The sequence below is a fragment of the Cordyceps javanica genome, chromosome 1 (genome assembly GCF_051103115.1).
Source record: "Cordyceps javanica chromosome 1, complete sequence".
In the NCBI taxonomy this organism is placed as follows: domain Eukaryota; kingdom Fungi; phylum Ascomycota; class Sordariomycetes; order Hypocreales; family Cordycipitaceae; genus Cordyceps; species Cordyceps javanica.
In genome coordinates, this window is record NC_139295.1 from 7547185 (window position 1) to 7564283 (window position 17099).

At 51.1% G+C, this 17099-nt stretch overlaps 7 protein-coding genes across 7 annotated transcripts; 3 read left to right on the forward strand and 4 right to left on the reverse strand.

Moving 5' to 3' along the window:
* Window positions 1-2225: 2225 nt before the first annotated feature.
* On the reverse strand, window positions 2226-2575 carry V2A60_002308 (uncharacterized protein; the record flags this gene model as incomplete). Its single annotated transcript, XM_083253659.1, has 2 exons — window positions 2226-2353; window positions 2449-2575. The coding sequence occupies 2 exons, from the start codon at window positions 2573-2575 to the stop codon at window positions 2226-2228; spliced, it is 255 nt and encodes an 84-aa protein (XP_083109785.1).
* Window positions 2576-3151: 576 nt separating this feature from the next.
* On the forward strand, window positions 3152-4723 carry V2A60_002309 (uncharacterized protein; the record flags this gene model as incomplete). The annotated part of the gene is made up of 2 exons (XM_083253660.1): window positions 3152-4151; window positions 4209-4723. The coding sequence occupies 2 exons, from the start codon at window positions 3152-3154 to the stop codon at window positions 4721-4723; spliced, it is 1515 nt and encodes a 504-aa protein (XP_083109786.1).
* Window positions 4724-5775: 1052 nt separating this feature from the next.
* On the forward strand, window positions 5776-6483 carry V2A60_002310 (uncharacterized protein; the record flags this gene model as incomplete). The annotated part of the gene is made up of 1 exon (XM_083253661.1): window positions 5776-6483. One exon carries the CDS (start codon window positions 5776-5778, stop codon window positions 6481-6483), a length of 708 nt encoding a protein of 235 aa, XP_083109787.1.
* A 1373-nt stretch (window positions 6484-7856) lies between these two features.
* V2A60_002311 (GNAT family N-acetyltransferase) lies at window positions 7857-8426 on the reverse strand (the record flags this gene model as incomplete). The annotated part of the gene is made up of 1 exon (XM_083253662.1): window positions 7857-8426. One exon carries the CDS (start codon window positions 8424-8426, stop codon window positions 7857-7859), a length of 570 nt encoding a protein of 189 aa, XP_083109788.1.
* A 2596-nt stretch (window positions 8427-11022) lies between these two features.
* V2A60_002312 (uncharacterized protein) lies at window positions 11023-11370 on the forward strand (the record flags this gene model as incomplete). Its single annotated transcript, XM_083253663.1, has 2 exons — window positions 11023-11182; window positions 11243-11370. 2 exons carry the CDS (start codon window positions 11023-11025, stop codon window positions 11368-11370), a joined length of 288 nt encoding a protein of 95 aa, XP_083109789.1.
* A 260-nt stretch (window positions 11371-11630) lies between these two features.
* V2A60_002313 (cytochrome P450) lies at window positions 11631-13323 on the reverse strand (the record flags this gene model as incomplete). The annotated part of the gene is made up of 4 exons (XM_083253664.1): window positions 11631-11984; window positions 12036-12458; window positions 12523-13049; window positions 13110-13323. 4 exons carry the CDS (start codon window positions 13321-13323, stop codon window positions 11631-11633), a joined length of 1518 nt encoding a protein of 505 aa, XP_083109790.1.
* Window positions 13324-14609: 1286 nt separating this feature from the next.
* V2A60_002314 (uncharacterized protein) lies at window positions 14610-15476 on the reverse strand (the record flags this gene model as incomplete). Its single annotated transcript, XM_083253665.1, has 1 exon — window positions 14610-15476. One exon carries the CDS (start codon window positions 15474-15476, stop codon window positions 14610-14612), a length of 867 nt encoding a protein of 288 aa, XP_083109791.1.
* Window positions 15477-17099: the final 1623 nt, after the last annotated feature.

Genomic DNA, 17099 nt, shown 5'->3' on the forward strand with positions numbered 1-17099 from the left:
TGGTTTTATCAGAAAGGGTTCCGGATAATTCTTATCAAATACTAATAATAGAATTTTTCGAGCGCCTAGATGTGGTACTGGCACTCACAGATTAAAAGAAAACTCCTTCCATAAAGAATTCTGCACCACGCAGTGCCGTGCACGCGCCGCGTACTGATCATTGCTAAAGCTCAAAGCCGGGATTCATTGCAACTAGTGCGTGACGTATTTATGGCACGATTTCTGGACCTGTCACACCTGACTGGCAGCTCCGAGTGCTAAAACATCATTCAACAGCCTCCAGCCTTGTCCGATGCGAGTGCCGCCCGTGTCGCCGAGGCCCGCCAAACGAGTCGAACTCTGGTTCATCCCCGGCGGCTATTGAGTCCGAGAGCAGATCTTTGTCCTATGCCTTATTAGCTACATATACTGGTCGCGCCCCTCCCTTTGTTAGACGTTCGCTGCATCATATCATGCGCCCGTGAACAGAGTGACACAACTAATACAAGCCCATACACTACTTGCACACATTGTACCTCGTTGGTATTCGAGGTGGGCACGACGGCTGCCGTACTATAGGCGCTAGTACGTTTAACCATGAAGCTTATATACATCGCCTTACTACCCACGGCCCTCTGTAATCTTTACGGCTACACAGGCCGGGATTGCGGCCGGCAAAGGGTCCTGGTCGATGTCAGAATCTGCAATAATTGTGTCCCAGTGCCACCCCAGCCGCGTTTCGTTAGCTGTCGCGGTCATGGCATGATCGGCTTCGGTCTAAGCTCATGACAGGGATGCTCGAATCAAAATCTCGGCTGCTTGCTGCAAGCGCCCATATCGATTGTTAGGGGCAACGCGTCGCGCTTCCTGGTGTACGGATCTTTTTGCAGATGATTGGCGAGTTTGATGGCAGCTTCGGTAATGAAGCTGCCATTGCGTGTGCGTGTTTGGCTAGGACGGATCTATGGCCGCTTCTGCAGAATAGTACGAAGACTGCCAACCTCGTCTTCCATCACCAATGCCAGCACAAGGTGACGGCGCTGACAATAACAGACTTTGAGGAGGTCAACGGGGCACTTTAGCTCACACAGTGCTAGCATAGGCTTTATTTTTTGGTGTATGCACAATGGTATATGTGTAATGACGCTGTTGCAGGCCGAATAAGATTTGATTCGTCAAAGGCCAAGAATACTAGCAATATCAGCCTAATAACACAATTGCGGGCCACCATCTTGACGCTCTACAAGAATTTCAGTACCAGGCTCAGCAGGCACTTGGTTCAAGGCCACTAGTTATCGTAATTCACATTGAAAATGGCCATATACCAAGGTACTTCCACCACTCTACTTGCCAGACAGGGCCCCTCGGTGTTTCTAGCTCTCCGTGACCCCGTACTCTGTGATTGGTTAGCCTCTCGCTCGTTCAGCACACTGGTTGAGAATGACCACAGAATGATTCACTGTGGAGGCATCCTAATTAGGCCATGTGAGTCAACCAGATCCAGACTACTAGGTTCTGGGCTTCGGTATTGCCGCTCAGATGGCGCGTTTTAAACAGGAAAAAATGAAGAACAACAAAGTATATATACATTTGTTCGCATCAAGAGTATGAGAAGTGGAAGATCTATCAACACTTTTATTCACTGTTATCGTTCCGCTCATTAGGCCTTCTCCATTGCCTAGCCCGACCACACTCACAAAACTTCTCATCTTCAATACCGTCAAAATTATCGTTTCAGGAGCAATCAGCAGCCATCTAACCGCAAATATGGACAGCAAAGCCCCTGCAATGTGTAGGCTTTGCAATGTATCTCTAGCTAGCCCAAGTGTCTGGCGACAGCATGCAAAGAGCGACTGGCAGTATGTTTTCCGCTAGTTGTGTTGGCGGCGGGAAGCTAACCATTGGTGTTTCTTATTAGTGTCTACAATCTACGGGTCAAGGTAGCAGAGCCCGGCACTGTACTTACACCTCCGTCCTCGTCTCCTCGTCGACAACGAAGCGCAGGTTCAAGTCGCCATATCGAGTCAGATGACGATGCATCTGATGCATCCGGTTCTGATTACGAGGATGCAGATTCGGGGTCTGCCAACGCACTACATTTCAATTCTCACCATTGCCTCTTTTGCAACACTGAGAGTGCTAGTTTCCCCGACAGCCTCCAGCACATGTACAAGGCCCACAGCTTCACCATCCCGTTCCAAGAGCATCTCACTGTTGATGTCGAGACTGTCGCCGCCTACCTGCATCTAGTCATCCATGGCTATCGCGAGTGCATCCAATGTGGATGCCGGCGGCGGACGGTCGAGGGAATCCAACATCACATGATCGCCAAAGGGCATTGTCGCTTCGACGTTGCTTCCGACATTGAAGAATTCTATGAAATCCCCTCGCAAGGTTATACAACTCGTGCAGAGTCCTTACTTTTACCGTCTGGCAAGGTCCTTAGCAACACAACTAGGGCCGACGGACCTTTAGCGTCGCGGAGGACACCTCGCTCCTCGACAAAACGGCGCATGGCGCTGACGACACTATCTAGCTCAAAATCAAGTGCCCAAGACAATAATTGCCCGCCGTTGTCCGAGCACAGGAGCGACATAGTGCAGTTGTCGCCTGGTACCGAGCTATCACGGCTGAGCAGAGGGGATCAGCAAAGTTTGGCCCACCTCAAGGATTATCAAGTACGATCTTTGGTGGCAACTGGAGCAAGGGCAGTTGACGAGGCAAGGCGGGAAGCCAAGCATTCAGAGCTCAAACTCTCCAAGGCGGGGAATGTGACACTGATGGGAACTTTCAGAGCAGATACGTCCAAGAGATTTAGAGGTCCTTGGGGTTAATCGCATTAGATCTCACTATGTAGCTTCATCCCATCTAGTGGCACAAGCTTTTGGTAATGATGAAAACATGGTCTTACCTCTGAATTAACTGACACCGTGAATATGCGTCAAGTTATTAGTTAGTGATGCAGCCCGAAAACTGCCCAGAAACTAGTTAAACTAGTTAGTTAACTAACATGTGGCTGTCAGGCTGAGCCATCAAATCAGGCTGTCAACTTCGGCGGCAGTGGTACCCCAAGAGCCCGCCAGCTTACCGCGAGGGCTTTCCTCCAACACGAAATAACAAACATTGCGCTGCACATGTTCATCGCAATATTAATCAATCAGTGACAGGTATCATGGTTGCGGCTAATTTCGTCCTCACGACCATCTTGCTCGGGTGCACAGTTGGACGTTTACTCGTGCCTTCGCCCGAAAATATCAAGGCTATTCTAGCCGCCCGGGAGACCTTGCAACAGCCGCTAGGCTTTAACGGAAATGAGCCTCTCGCCTTTGCCTCGCGCAAGGGCTCTTACAAGACCGGAAGCTTTACGCGCATTAAGCAGGATGGTAGCACATGCCCCTCGTACGGCGAGGCACAGTGGACCGGTACGGTCGACGTTTCAGACGACCGCAGGCTGTTCTACTGGTTCGCAGAGAGCCGAAACGATCCCTCAAAGGATCCTGTCATTCTTTGGATGAACGGCGGGCCCGGCGCGTCGTCGTTGCTTGGGCTCTTCACCGAGTTGGGCCCATGTGTGCTAGAAGTGAATGCGACTAAACCGGTGCCTAATCCCTGGGCGTGGAATAACAACGCGTCGGTCATCTTCCTGGACCAGCCCGCCGGCACCGGCTTCTCATCAGTTGCGGACGGTGGTCAGGCCCCATCATCAGACAAGGACAGCGCCGTCGACTTTCAGACTTTTTTGAATGTATTCTTCCGTGACGTCTTCCCCGAGAAGGCCGAATTGGCCCTATACATTGCGGGAGAGTCCTATGCTGGTCATTTCACTTCGGCATATACCAAGCACATTCTCGATGCGCGAGAATCGAATTCCAAAGATGCGTTTATGGGCGAGATTGCCGGTTTGATCAACGTGAACGCGCTGCTTGACTGGACGGCTGTCGGCGTAGGTGCATATGAGCTGCTCTGCTCCGACTATCGCGGCCGTCATTTTCTCGAGCCGGAGGAGTGCGACCACATTCGCAGGTCCATACCCGAACTGGTTCGTCTCGGGCAAGAGTGTCGTCTCAGTACTACGAGTTACGGCTGTTTGGGGTTGCTATATTTCTTGCGTGAGAACATTGATGCCATCTATCGGAAGCGCATTGATGCAGGGGAGCGCAACAACTACGACGGTAAGGCGGAGAGCCATTGATATAATGTGTCGAAAGGCTAACGACTGTCATTCAAAGTAAATCTTCCATGCGTGATCCACAATGGCTTTTGCCAAGACATGAGCCATGGCAATATCACCGCCTATCTCAACCAAGCGCATGTCAAAAAAGCCATTGGCGTACCGCAGTCCATGGACCTACAGTTTATCAACGAGGCGGTAAGCGAGGCTTATGGTATTGACACCACACTCAGTAGAGCACGAACACTGGAGCATGTGCTTGATGCATCAGTGAGTAGCAGTCTGAGTGGAATCCGTCTTCTAGTCCTCAACGGCAACGAAGACTACATTGTCAATACACCAGGCCAAAAGTGGCAGTACGACAACCTCTTCTGGAGCGGGTATGCGGACTACCGGATCAGCAAATGGCGCGAGCTGCCGGAACATGTCAAGGCGACCGGCTTTTGGAAGGGCACCGATGACGGACGCCTGGTGTTTGTCGGCGTGGACGGCGCTGGCCATGGGGTGCCGGGTTATCTGCCCGAGGCCAGTTACCGTATTTTGCAACGCTGGATCGCCAATGAGTGGCGTTGATGCCAAGCTGGCTTGCTTCATTTTTATAAATCAAAAAAGAACACCACTCTCTGCAAATCTCACCGAATTGGGTCGCGCCAGTCGTTTTCCTCGTGCCTTGCACTTGTCCCTTTCGGCCGTAATGACGACAAGGATTACATCTGGAGGCCTCAAGTAGCATTCTTCCAGAGAACATCGAGTAGTAGAGAATCATGTCGCATTCCATGATGTTGTATCGATGTAAGCAGTGAGGTATTTGAGCCCACAGCCGCCGTGCTACTGGTCCGCCCTGTGACATGCCTCTGGTTAGTGAGGCTCATTCAGTGGCGAAAGAGGAACTTGGACGTGGTCAGTATGAATACCACATGACCTTGTTGGTAATTGCTGATTACTTTCTGTCTATTTACATGTAGTATAAGTTACGTTACTGCCGCTTTAATATAACCCCATGTACGCCACGCCGTGGCAGCGTGGGGTACATGGCAGCCCAATCTGGAGGCTTCCAATAGTATGCCACCACCCAGGCAGCGCCGACCTCCATTAGGAAGTCGGCTCCTCTCGACGGTAGTATCACGCGGCACAAGACTTTGCGAGTTGAAATGAGCTTTGTATGATGCCCGAACCGTAGTTCCGCATTGGGTGGTGCAGTACTTTGCAGTCCTGGGGTTGTAACTAGAATAGATTGCTGTGGATGCCAACTAGCGACCAGGTGTGAAACTTGTCAACCCTAGGCAACGACGGACTTCTGGTGCCAATGATACCCAGGCCGAGTCAATCATGCAGCAGTAGACCCAATTCGGAAGGTAGCTGTTCTTCCTGTCCCAAGTTGACCATGACTGGTTTCAAAGTGATAGTCCTCACTACTACAGTATCGTCTGAAATGAACGGCCCTTCATGTTACGGTATCATGGGAAGGCGACTTAGTCGAGAGGCACGAATGTAAAATCAGTCAGTTCAGGCCTAAAGATCTCGCGCCTTGCACACTACTTATACAGCGACGTCTCCCCGTTCCAGCTTTCGATGTAATCTGCACCTCAGCTCAAGACAGCAAATCATCCTACCGCAGCTTCAGAATGAAGGTTTTCAGCACTATTTTTGCCGCAGTCGGCCTGGCCACCTTGGCCGCTGCCCACATGGAGATGAAGAGCCCGCCCCCGTTTCGCTCCAGCTTCAACCCCAACACTGGCGATGACATTGACTACGACATTCGCTCGCCGCTAAACTCGGACGGCAGCGACTTCCCGTGCAAGGGTGATCTCGGCCTCATCGGCACCAAGAAGGGCAAGCCCGTCGCCACCTGGAGCCCCGGCGGCACCTACTCCTTCGTCATCCACGGCAACACGCCGCACAACGGCGGCAGCTGCCAGGCCTCCGTCTCCTTTGACAAGGGCCGCACGTTCAAGGTGGTGCACTCCTACATTGGCAACTGCCCCGTCAACGGCGACTCGAGCTACCAGTTCACCCTCCCCAGCGACACGCCCTCGGGGCAGATGATCTTTGCCTGGAGCTGGTTCAACAACGAGGGCAACCGCGAGATGTACATGAACTGCGCCGTGATCACGGTGTCCGGCAAGGCCCGCCGCGACGCCTCCGTGCCCCTCGCCAGCCGCCCCGACATGTTTGTCGCCAACGTCGGCAATGGCATCTGCACCTTTGAGGGCACCGACGTTGACTTTCCCCAGCCGGGTCCCGATGTGACTCGCAACTCGCGTCGTCCTCATGCTCCGAGCCGCGGCACCTGTGATACCTGGGGCGGTGACGGCCAGAAGGTACAGGAGTAGAGCGAGGTCGAAACGGGCCGGAGTTGGCATGGGAAGAGGGCCGTGTGCATGTATATAAAAGATCTCTGAGAAGTTTTGCATAGTATATATTCCTTCGTTATAGTTTTTGTCTTGGCTACTGCCATCAAATTGCAAAGCATATTCTTTTACAGCTGCCTACGTGACTGCATTGCTTGTGCCGCATCGCCAATTTACACGATCTTGCGTTGCGGCTGGTCCATCTGTCAAGCTCAGGACCACCTAAGAAGTGCAATTTATAGCATTTTCCACGCCTAAGCCTGGGTTCTTATGCAAGCGCTTCTTTGTATCTGCGAATCCTTTCTTGGAATCCTCGAGTTGAGTTTCTTCCGATGAGGTCGGTGTTGTATCCAATGAGGGGTGGATGACTGGCGTATTGCTAGTAACTTTTGTCCGAATGATGGATCGCATTCCTCCTCATCGTCATAGATGGCATTAATGCGCGGTATACCTTACATCGGTAGCAATGGCAAGACCAAATGAGCAATTGTCCTCTTGCACCATGATGAGAAGTGGTACGTCCACCCTCGGCGTCGATATCAACGACGGAGGCACTAAACTTGCACACTGCTCCGAGGCTCTTTGCCCGAGCCAAAAGAATGCCGAGTAGATCATTCTGGTCAGTTTTCATGTTCTGATTTGACTAGCAGCTTTACTTCTCAAGTTTGACCGGCAACCTACATGTGGCAACTTGTAGTTCTTTTGAGGTGCTGCGGTAAACAAATTGTGCAGCAAGTATACAGGTTTGGGATCGTTGAACCTGTTGTCCATTTATGCATCACAAGTTAGCCTGGTCCGCACTAACAAGGCTTCAGGCGGCGCTCTTCGCTGTAATGGTCGTAGCGCGACTAACCATATTGCTGCCAGTCTGGCTGTTCAGTGGAGTTTACAAGTCGCCGGGTGGTCTCAGCCGCTTGGTTCTCTGGTCTCTACCCAATTGGGTAGTTGGAAGTTTGGCTCAGCCGGACAGGTGCTCGGAGATTTTCTCACTGCAGAGAGCTATTATATCTCGCCTAAAAATAGAACAGATATAGGCTGGTAGGGCAGAATCAGACGGTGGTCAATCGCATTGAATACTGTTATGCGTTGCCTGAGCTGAAAATGAGCAAAGAAAGGCATTCATAGAGTGTCTCTGCTTGTAGTCATTTAAAAATCCCAAAGTCTTCTAGCTTCGCCAACAAGCGAACTCTCATAACATGTCTATTCCCTAATCTCCGCATGTAAGAAAGCCATCCTAGGTGCAAAGACCTGGTAGGTTGCCATTACCACCTAGGCTTCCGACATTTCTATCCTTTCACGCACAGAAACCATGCTGTCCAGTAAACTAATTCTTCCAGAGCCAGTGTTCCAGGTGACTATTTCTGGGTCTTTCCATCACTCTCCGCGGTGTTGGCGTCCTTTTGCATCTCAATGAAGCACAGGTCCTCCGGGATCGCGAGCGAAGCGAAGCAGGCGGCATTGCGCGGAAACGGACTCGTCTCGCCAGTCTCGCGATAGCCGCGGCTCTTGTACCATGCCAGCAGTGCCGTGCGAGTCGAAAGCGCGTTGAGGGACAGCTTCTTCACCCCCCACTCTCTCCTGCAGTACTCCTCGGCGTAGTGTAGAACCTGCCCGCCGACCCCCCCGCGCTGGTATTCGTCCTGCACGATGAGACCGGCGATGTGGCCCCGGTCGTCCCCCTTCTTGCCCACGTTGACCGAGGCGATAATGTCCCCCCCGGCCTTGTCCATGACGGCAAACGTCAACAGATTCTCCGCGGCAAGGTCCTGCTGCATGTTTTCGAGCTGCACTGTAAACTTGGAGGCAAGCTCCGCGTCGCCGGTCCAGTTTGACCGGGAGTCGTTGGTCGAAAAGGCGTGTTCCATTAAGTCGCGCAGCCGAGGGGCGTCGTCCAGTGTGGCGCGGCGAAATGCGAGTTCAACCATGGTGAGGATGTCTTGAAGTAGAGTATGAATGTAGAGATTTCTTGTCTGGTAAATCAAAGAAGACGCAAATCATTTATACGTCAAGTGTCTGGTATTTTTTTAATAGCTTTCTAGGTTGACAACGTCTCGTCTGCTAGCCAACGAGGCTCCAAGTCGGTCACTGTCAGATCTCGCAGGGCGCGCCGCAGCCTTGATTTTTCGTGAGGTCAGGGCACGCTAAGATGATTAACACAATGCTACTCGGATTTGACTTGATCAGGCGTAGCATTACGTTTCGACTCACGATGCCGATGCATCTGTGTTACGCAGAGCGGTTCGCGCACCACCGTGTTAGATCTTAAAAGGCAGCCCGCGGTTAAGAATCCAATTTCACATACGGAGCAGTGTCATATAATATGACGGTTGGTGCGCGCCCTATGAGGTAGTGAGATGTCATCTGCGACAGTTGACACGCCCTTGCTCCAATTGACAGGTTGTACGCCTTTGTTGTATGGATATACTAGCTGGATCGGCGTATAGTTTTGGGTAAGACCATGAAATACAGAGTTTTAATGCATTAGGAATGACTTGTTATTCTATTTTATTTTGCGTTTTACTTTCTTGCTCTAGCGGGAGCTGTAGACCCTGTGTGGATTTTTACATGGAACTAGTCAGAAGGGGAGAGACTGCCAAAAGCCAACGGCACTGGCGGTGCCTTACCGTTGATAAGTTTAGCTGAAAATCCTAGCTAGAGGAAGAGAAAAACTGCTTCGATGTGCCAATTGCCTTTGTAATCTCTGCTTTGCCTCACTTGAGTCCCGAACTACCCGGGGGCAGCCTGCTAGACTACGGTTCAGCAAATTCGTCCAGCAGCATAGGGTAACAAGTTGCCGCGTAATGCCTTTAGATTTCCACATCAGCAAAGCGAATCTAATAGTGTGGGTGCCGCATGTTAACAAGCTCATTCTTATATTCGACATGCCGTACTTCGTGCGATAAGAGCGGCGATGCACTGACCTTTGTTCCGTACGCGGGAATATCCTGCCAGACCCTGTCGATCACCCTTCCTCGGCGATATTCGAATCCACTCCTCCAGCAGCCAAGACACGGTCCAGGTTGCATAGTTTCCTTCGCTTTTGCGTTGTCCGATCAGATGCTGCGCAACGCAATACACTGGGTCTCTCAAGGTCCAGACGAGTTCTCGCAGAGTTGCAAGCTAATAGTATACACGAGATGCGGTGGGCAATAACGGATTATCGTACGGCAGGAGCTATTCGCCGACCAACATCCTATTTGCCGTCATCTTCAGGAAACGCAAGCCAAGGGGTCGCAAGCTTTCGGCTTGTCGGTCAACGGTTCGAGGCTCAAAACGGAGTCAAAACCTCAGCTTGATAAAAGGATCGTACGCAATTGGATACTTTAGCTAGATGCCGGCACGCTAGTCACCCACGGTTGATCGTCCACATTCATTCAACCAGTCTTATCTTTCCAAATCACGGAAATGGTAACAAGGGTCCAGATGGGCCGGACAATACATGAAAGAAAATCCGGGGACTCGGACATGTAGTTTATACTGCATCATTTCGCATTCCCATCAGATCGGGTTAATCCTTCAGTTGCATGAACTTTGGCCAAATCTACATTCAGGATCAGCTTAGGCGTCAGGTGCCGCTCCTATCAGGCTTCAATGCCGCCACCGTCTGGGTCGTAACAGCATAATTACTCTGGTCGTTGATTTTTTATTATTATTTTCGCATTTATGCTGTTGTTCTCGTACCCATGATTTCTTGACAAGTCTCAATAATATCCCGCTTGGGACTTGTTCTCATAACCGAGGCTTCGGCGTGATTACTGCAACGAGGGAGACGAGTGGTGATTCGTCGGGAAGCCTCGACCATCGGCCGTCGCGGCGCAAACTTTGATACGGCTGCCGAGTCCGGCGAACGGGAATAGCAATCATGCCCTGTGTTACTGAGTAAAGCAGATGAGCCACCGCCACGCGGCGTGCGCGGCATCGAGCGGGCTTCGCTGTCGAGGTCGAGCCTCTCTTGCTCACCACCTGGCAGACATATGGCAGATGCGAGCAAGTCTCACAACCCAGTAAGATGTTATACTACACCCGAGTGCTCTAATCTCTTTGAATTTTGATTCGCGAGCTACTGACTGTGATCTCTTCTCCAGTCGACAGCCTGCCCATCAGAGGAGCCTGGGGCTGGATTTGGACTGGACCTCGGACCTTTGTACTTATCCAATGAAGCAAAACTGGTGATGAAACTCAATTGGGCTTATCATTTTGATAGGAGACACTGTAGATTGGCCTCGGGGTTCCGCAGATCGGAATAAAACTGAAATTACATTAAGGTATATCTCGCACAGCATGTGCGTGCCGTGGCTTATCACGACCATAACGAATGCCTCTAGCCACCAGTGTTCAGTGTACTGCAACTCTAATATAGAGGCTTCCATTATCACAGAATGTGTGAAGGCCTCGTAGTCGTGAATACAAATAGCGCAACGATTCCCTTGAAAGTCTCTCGGTTTGTGCTCATTCAACCGCCTTCACATCCTCACAGTACAATCCATTAAACACTCGCCTCACAAGTCTTGATTCATCAAAATGAGGTTCCTCGTCTCCGCCACTCTGGCTGCTCTAGTCTCTGCCGCCGCCATTGAACCTATTGAGAGTCGTTCTTACAACCCCTGCAGTGGCCTCACTTCCAGTGCTCTCTGCTGTGGCACGAGTGTCGACGGCGTCCTTGAGCTGGACTGCACTCCTCGTATGTGGCTCATTGTCATGAGTGGTCAGTCCATTACACCTGATACTGACAGATTTATAGCAAGCGTCAATCCTGACTCTGGCTCCGCTTTCCAGGCTTCTTGCGCTGCGGTCGGCAAGTCCCCAGGATGCTGCTTGCTCGGCTTGGCTGGCCTAGCTCTCGTCTGCAATCCTCCCATCGGTGCTTGAGAAAGTGCGACAAGACATAGAAAGACCTTTGAATATTGGAGATTCCCTGTGTCTAGAAATCAAGGCCGGAGCTTCAAGGTTGTGGGCGAGCGGACCTGACAGTCAAACAATACGTTTCGTTCATCTGTGCAGTGTAGAGATTCTCGGACAGGTGCTCCGTAGGGAGGGACAGCGTAAATGAGTCTCAGGAAGATCTATTGAAGCAGAATAAAGCCATGAAGACAATGGATAGTAACGATGTCTGAACTACCTGTGATGAACTACTTGGATGCCTTCTCTCTAAGCTCAATCAGTACTCTGAGCCCTTTGCTTCCGGGGCTCGGCATTGGCCCAAAGTAATCTCTGAAAATATCCCAGTCAGTTTGCTCAGTTTCTAAAAGCTTCATCTTGAAGCCGCAATCCGGTCCAAATAAGCGCGACATCGTCAAGGAGAGATCGGTGTACGCCAGCTCCTTGCCAACACAAAGCCGTGACCCGCGGCCCCATGGTTGCAAGTACTTGATAAGTCGCTTATAGTCAACCGGGTTCAACCAGCGATTGGGGTCAAACTCTTCAGGATCGGAAAATATTTCGGGATCCATTTGCATGTCGTTCATACTGAGCGAAATATATGTCTGATTATCTCGTTAATTCAGATCCGTGATGGAGAGGCATGGCACACGAACCCCACGGGGCAGTAAGTACTGCTGGTACCGAAGATCCGCAACGTCGGAGTAGCGTACGAGTCTTCCGGAAATAGAGTTACTCGTTCGCAAAGCTTCATTGATCACGCCAGTAAGATACGGCAATGCGCGGAGCTCCTGGTAGTCCAGAGCAGTACCCTTTGTGGTGTAGGCATTCCTCAGCTCGTTTTGGAGCCGAGCGTAGATTTCGGGTTTTTGCAGTGCGTGATAGGTGGCGGATACAAGAACTGTCGCAGTGGTCTCATTACCATCAAGTATAACACTTCGGCATTCAGCAAATACCCGATCAAATGTCTTTTGTTTATCGGGAAGGTCTGCGACAAGCAGACTCTGTACCACGTCATGCGGATGCTTATCCGGCTCAAGCGACTTATCAAAAGAGTATCTGGCACATTCGTTGACTTTCTATCAAGTTTTTTATTTGTATTAGCAAAATTAGTGCCACATTCAGTGTTATATATTGACGTACCGCCAAAAAGGCTCCCATAGCCTTGGGGCTGAGTTTGCTGGACACGCAGCGTGGGAGCGCCTGAATGAGCCAGAATGGGAGACCAAAAAAATATCTGTTGAATTGGCCAATGCGAGCGTACCCCCTGATAGCTTCGTTGAAGTCTTTGTTGAAATACGGATCGGCCAAGTGATCGAACGGCCTTTGGAAGGCAAATGTGGTTGAGACGTCAAGGGCGAGGGAACGGTAAACATCGCACATGTTTACAACCTGACCAGAAGAAGCCGCGAGGCGATCATGGAGTTTTTCCACTATCGCTTGAACTTTTGGTATGTTACTAGCAACATTTTGAGACGAGAACCAAGCCTGCAAAGGCTGCCGGTGAATGCGATGCAGCTGATCTGGCTCCGTTAAGGAAGTGCTCTGGGAACTGCCCAAGCTCCTGTAATACCACCAGGGCTTGGCCGCCCTTGATGACAACCTGTAAATTTCAGTCCAGTTGGAGTCTTTGATGTGGACTTCCCACGGACTGATGCGCACAATAGGTCCTGTCAGAAAGCAAGGGTATATTAGCCGCCACGTACTAGCGGATACCGGTGTGCACCAACCGTATAGTTCGTGTAGTCGGTCTATCTCGATCCAGTACCGACCACCTCCATCCTTGACCAACTGAAAGTACGCCTCATATGCACCGGTAGTAGCTGCGAGCAAAGGCCCCGGAACCCGCGCGAGCGGATGGAGCGTGAGGCGGTAGACTACCACTGCAATGACGAAGAGGGTCACCGAACCTACTGCGGCTAGGAAGGTGTGCTCTCGAAACATCTTGCGAGATCGAATTGTTGGAAGACGTTGAGAACTACAGGAACTGTTTCTTTTCGTTTCGCTCCGGAGTTGTCAGCGGCTTATATTAAGAGGGGTAGCCGAGGTGAATATATTACTTTGCGTGGCTGGCGCCTTCCACGTGCATTACTGCGGCTGCAGATATACACAAAGCTCCGGTTCAGCTGACTGGATTGTCGTACAAACAACTTCCGCGCCAGTCACAGACTGCATATTTACAGCTTACCCCTCTCAGTAGCACCATTGCCGTTGTACATACTCTGAGGAGAAGCGAGGTTGTGGGCAGAAGTGGTGTGGACACACTGTTCAGGGATTTCGTCTTTTGCGGCGCCTTGTTAGCCTCCTGAGTACTCTGTACAAGTATCGACGATCTTGTATGGATGTATCTCTCCACACATACACATTCAATGACTCAACTATTGTTCAGAACATAAGTTGACCGTGTCATAGAAAGGCAGAACCATGCAATGACGGCGGTCACACATGAGCAGTCACCTGTCTATAATGCTATATCCCGACGCGTTTAGCGAGGCCATGTTGTTCAGCTTGTAGCTCTGGAAAACGGAAAATGACCCTTTCATCATCGACGAAGCCTTCTCAGGCGAATGTAGTTCTGATGCTGCGCCTTAGAGCCCCTAATGCATGCGGTTCAACCACTCTGGAGGATGACGACAGCTCTGACTCGCAGCAACCAGAAAAAGTACACTAGCATCGTGCTCGTACAGTATCTTATCACAAGCTTTTTTTTACGCAGATAAATCTCTGCGCGACGTCAGCCTCCTAGTCACCGTGTGTGTTGTTCTCGGGGTCATGAATATAGACTCTGCCGAGCTCCGCCAACCTGCTCTCTCCTCTATCACCAACACAGTACGCCGCATTGGCAGCTCGCAAGTAGTCAGATTCTGGTTCGTGCATGTAGTTCTCGTGATTATAGACGATTCCGCGTATGAATGGCATCTTTTCGTATTGCTGAGCAATTGACTGTGAAAAGATACGCCGTCACCAGCATCGCACCACCCGCTTTGGCCAGTGGCTTTTAGAGGGAGGCTATGTTTTAGTTGATTTACATCACTTTCCTCTTCGGCGAATTGAGCATGAATGTAGTAGAAGCCTCTTTCCTAGCGCATGTTGCATCAGCTGTCTTCCAATTACGTGATACTCATTCGTTGTGGTCTCAAGCCCGCAGTACACGACTATGCATATCCTGCCATCATAAATCTGGCATCAAGGCATTTTACTTGCATTTTTGTTAACAATATCAGTGATTATTACAGTTTTGACCTCACTAGCCGTGTCCTCTCGATTGCATCTCTATATTTTTCTGGGTTCTGCTTCAAATGGCCGACGTGCGGACTCCCTTCAAACTTGACAGGCTCGACGCGCCAGCCTTTGCGCTCCGCATCTTTTGCGTGGGCTTCCACATCCTCCCATCCGACGAGCGCATCTTTGTCAGAGTAAAGATAGCACCGGCGGGACCCGACGACGGTTGGCGCATGCTCGTTGAGCTGCCGTCTTGTCGCCTCCAGCGGATCGGATCCGGGTCGCACACGTCGCGCGACAGTAATCAGACACACGGCAATGCCAAACACGAAGCGGAGGGCCATTCTGGGCACGGTGGCTGCCGGCAGGCTCCTGGAAAAGGACGCCCAGAGGTTCTTGGAGTGCGACCGGCCCGGGGCGCTGTCGATGACGGTGGGCGAGTTGGACAGGGTGCGTCCCTCCTGCTCCAAGTACGCCTTGTTGATGGTGCACCACTGCTGCGAGCCAGCGTTGGACATGACGTGCACGTGAAGCGAGTCGTCGGGCGTGTCGCGGAGCATCCTCACGACAGGCTCGACCAGCTTCCGCCGGGTCCGCACCGGGCGCATGAAGAAGGCTGCCATGTCGCTCTCGACAAGAATGATGTTTGAGCCGGGGTACAGCTCATTGTACAGCTTGGTATACTTTTCGATGACGCGACTGTCAGCATCCGCCCACGACAAGAACAAGACGGTTTCAGGAGTCCCGTCGGCGGCGGGTTCGCTGCTGCCCGCCCGAGACTTGAACTGGCCGTCGCTCGACAATGTACCATCTTGCCGAGAGGAATACTGAACGGAGACGATTTCGTTTATGCGGATAAATGAAGGCGGTGCCATGCCAGAAGCGAGCGCTTGTGAACCAGGTAATCAATTCAGGGAAATCCAATGTTTCCCGCCAGGATTGCACAAATGAGGAGAATGCAGCACGAAAGAAGAGGAAGACGAGGCTTCCCAGAAGGACGGCAGCCGTACGAATACCAGAGGGGCTGCTGCGGGTGTAACTAGGATCGGCGCGCCGGGACAGCCCGCGACGGCGAACATCAATTAATTGGCACCACTCTGACAGGGAACAGGGCGTGTACGTATGCAGTCAGCCTCCATTCGAGGGAAAGGATGACGTTGGCCATGTGGTTGCCCTGAAAACGGGATCCAATCGGCATCTTCAGCGTTTCATCCGGTCGGATACGCTACCTAGCTCAACAAGGTATCAGCAGCGAAGCGATGCGCCGGGTGATGTATAGGGGATAGAAATATCCATCAGTACTACGAGATCGCGTATAAAGACAGCGCAGGAACTGCTTACTGAGTATTAGTATAGCCTTGAAAAGGGGGGGGGGTTGGCCTATCTTTAGGGACATGTTGATGGGTCCCTGTCTTACGCGCTGCATGAAGTGGTGAGGGACGCCCGTAGGTTCCATATACACCTGAAGGGCATTGTAAATTGATAATTAGTGCAGGGAACATGCGTGGCGTTGTCTCAGGTGAGGGGTGTATTTCGATTCCGCTTATCGTTCGTCTTTCCTTCCTATCCAGCGTATCTGGGATTTTTCTTTCTCTTCTTTTTCACTGAATTCCGATCAAGCTCGAAACTGGTAGGCAAGAAGTATCTCTTGCGTTCATCCGATCGACAAATCTGCAATCTGCTCATGGTAGCTTCGCAGGGGTTGTTTAACTAGTGAATGGCCTAGTCACGCGTTGGTGGCCGACAGATGCTATGGTGACGGCCAAGGACAAGCAAGTGAATCTGTCAATTTTTGTCATTCAGAAATTAAAGTACCAAAAATCTCTTGTTCCTTCTTGAAATAGCACATTTTTGGTAGACTTGAGAACTGATGAACCGAGAGATGGGCCTTTGAAGGCACTTGAGCAAGTAATTTCCGAGTCAACAGACTGCCGAGAACCCAGATAGCTATTACGAGTATGAATATGCGAGACAAGATCTCTACTGTTTGGCTGGAAAGACTTTTCTTTGCCTTGTGTATGCATGATCGTAGGACTGCAGCTCGGCGGCGTCGGCAGCATTTCCAATGCCCAGCACCACCGGCAAAGTTATACAAACACATGGTTCGCTGCCGGCCTTGATCACATGGATGGAATATGGAGACATTGAAAAAGAAAATAGAATTTCGAGAAAAAAAATGGTGTTGTACCGGGCGCTTACGCAGTGCGATGAGGCGGCTGGATGTGCGACAGCCCAGCAGTCGCACTACATGGCTTTTGATGGGGTAGTTTTATTCCAGCCCATGATAATCTTCGCTTCCATGTTTCATACTAATGATGGCTGCCCGTTGATCAAACGAGCGGTCAAGAGTGATTATTGAATGCCCGGGACAATTTACCGGCGGCAATGCCCCCCCCCCCCCCAAAGCCCATGCGCCGCCTCCTACTCCTCGGAACAGAAGCCGAAGACGGAGAAGAATAAAGGCCACGGCCTGTCATAGCAACACTAGAAAACACCAC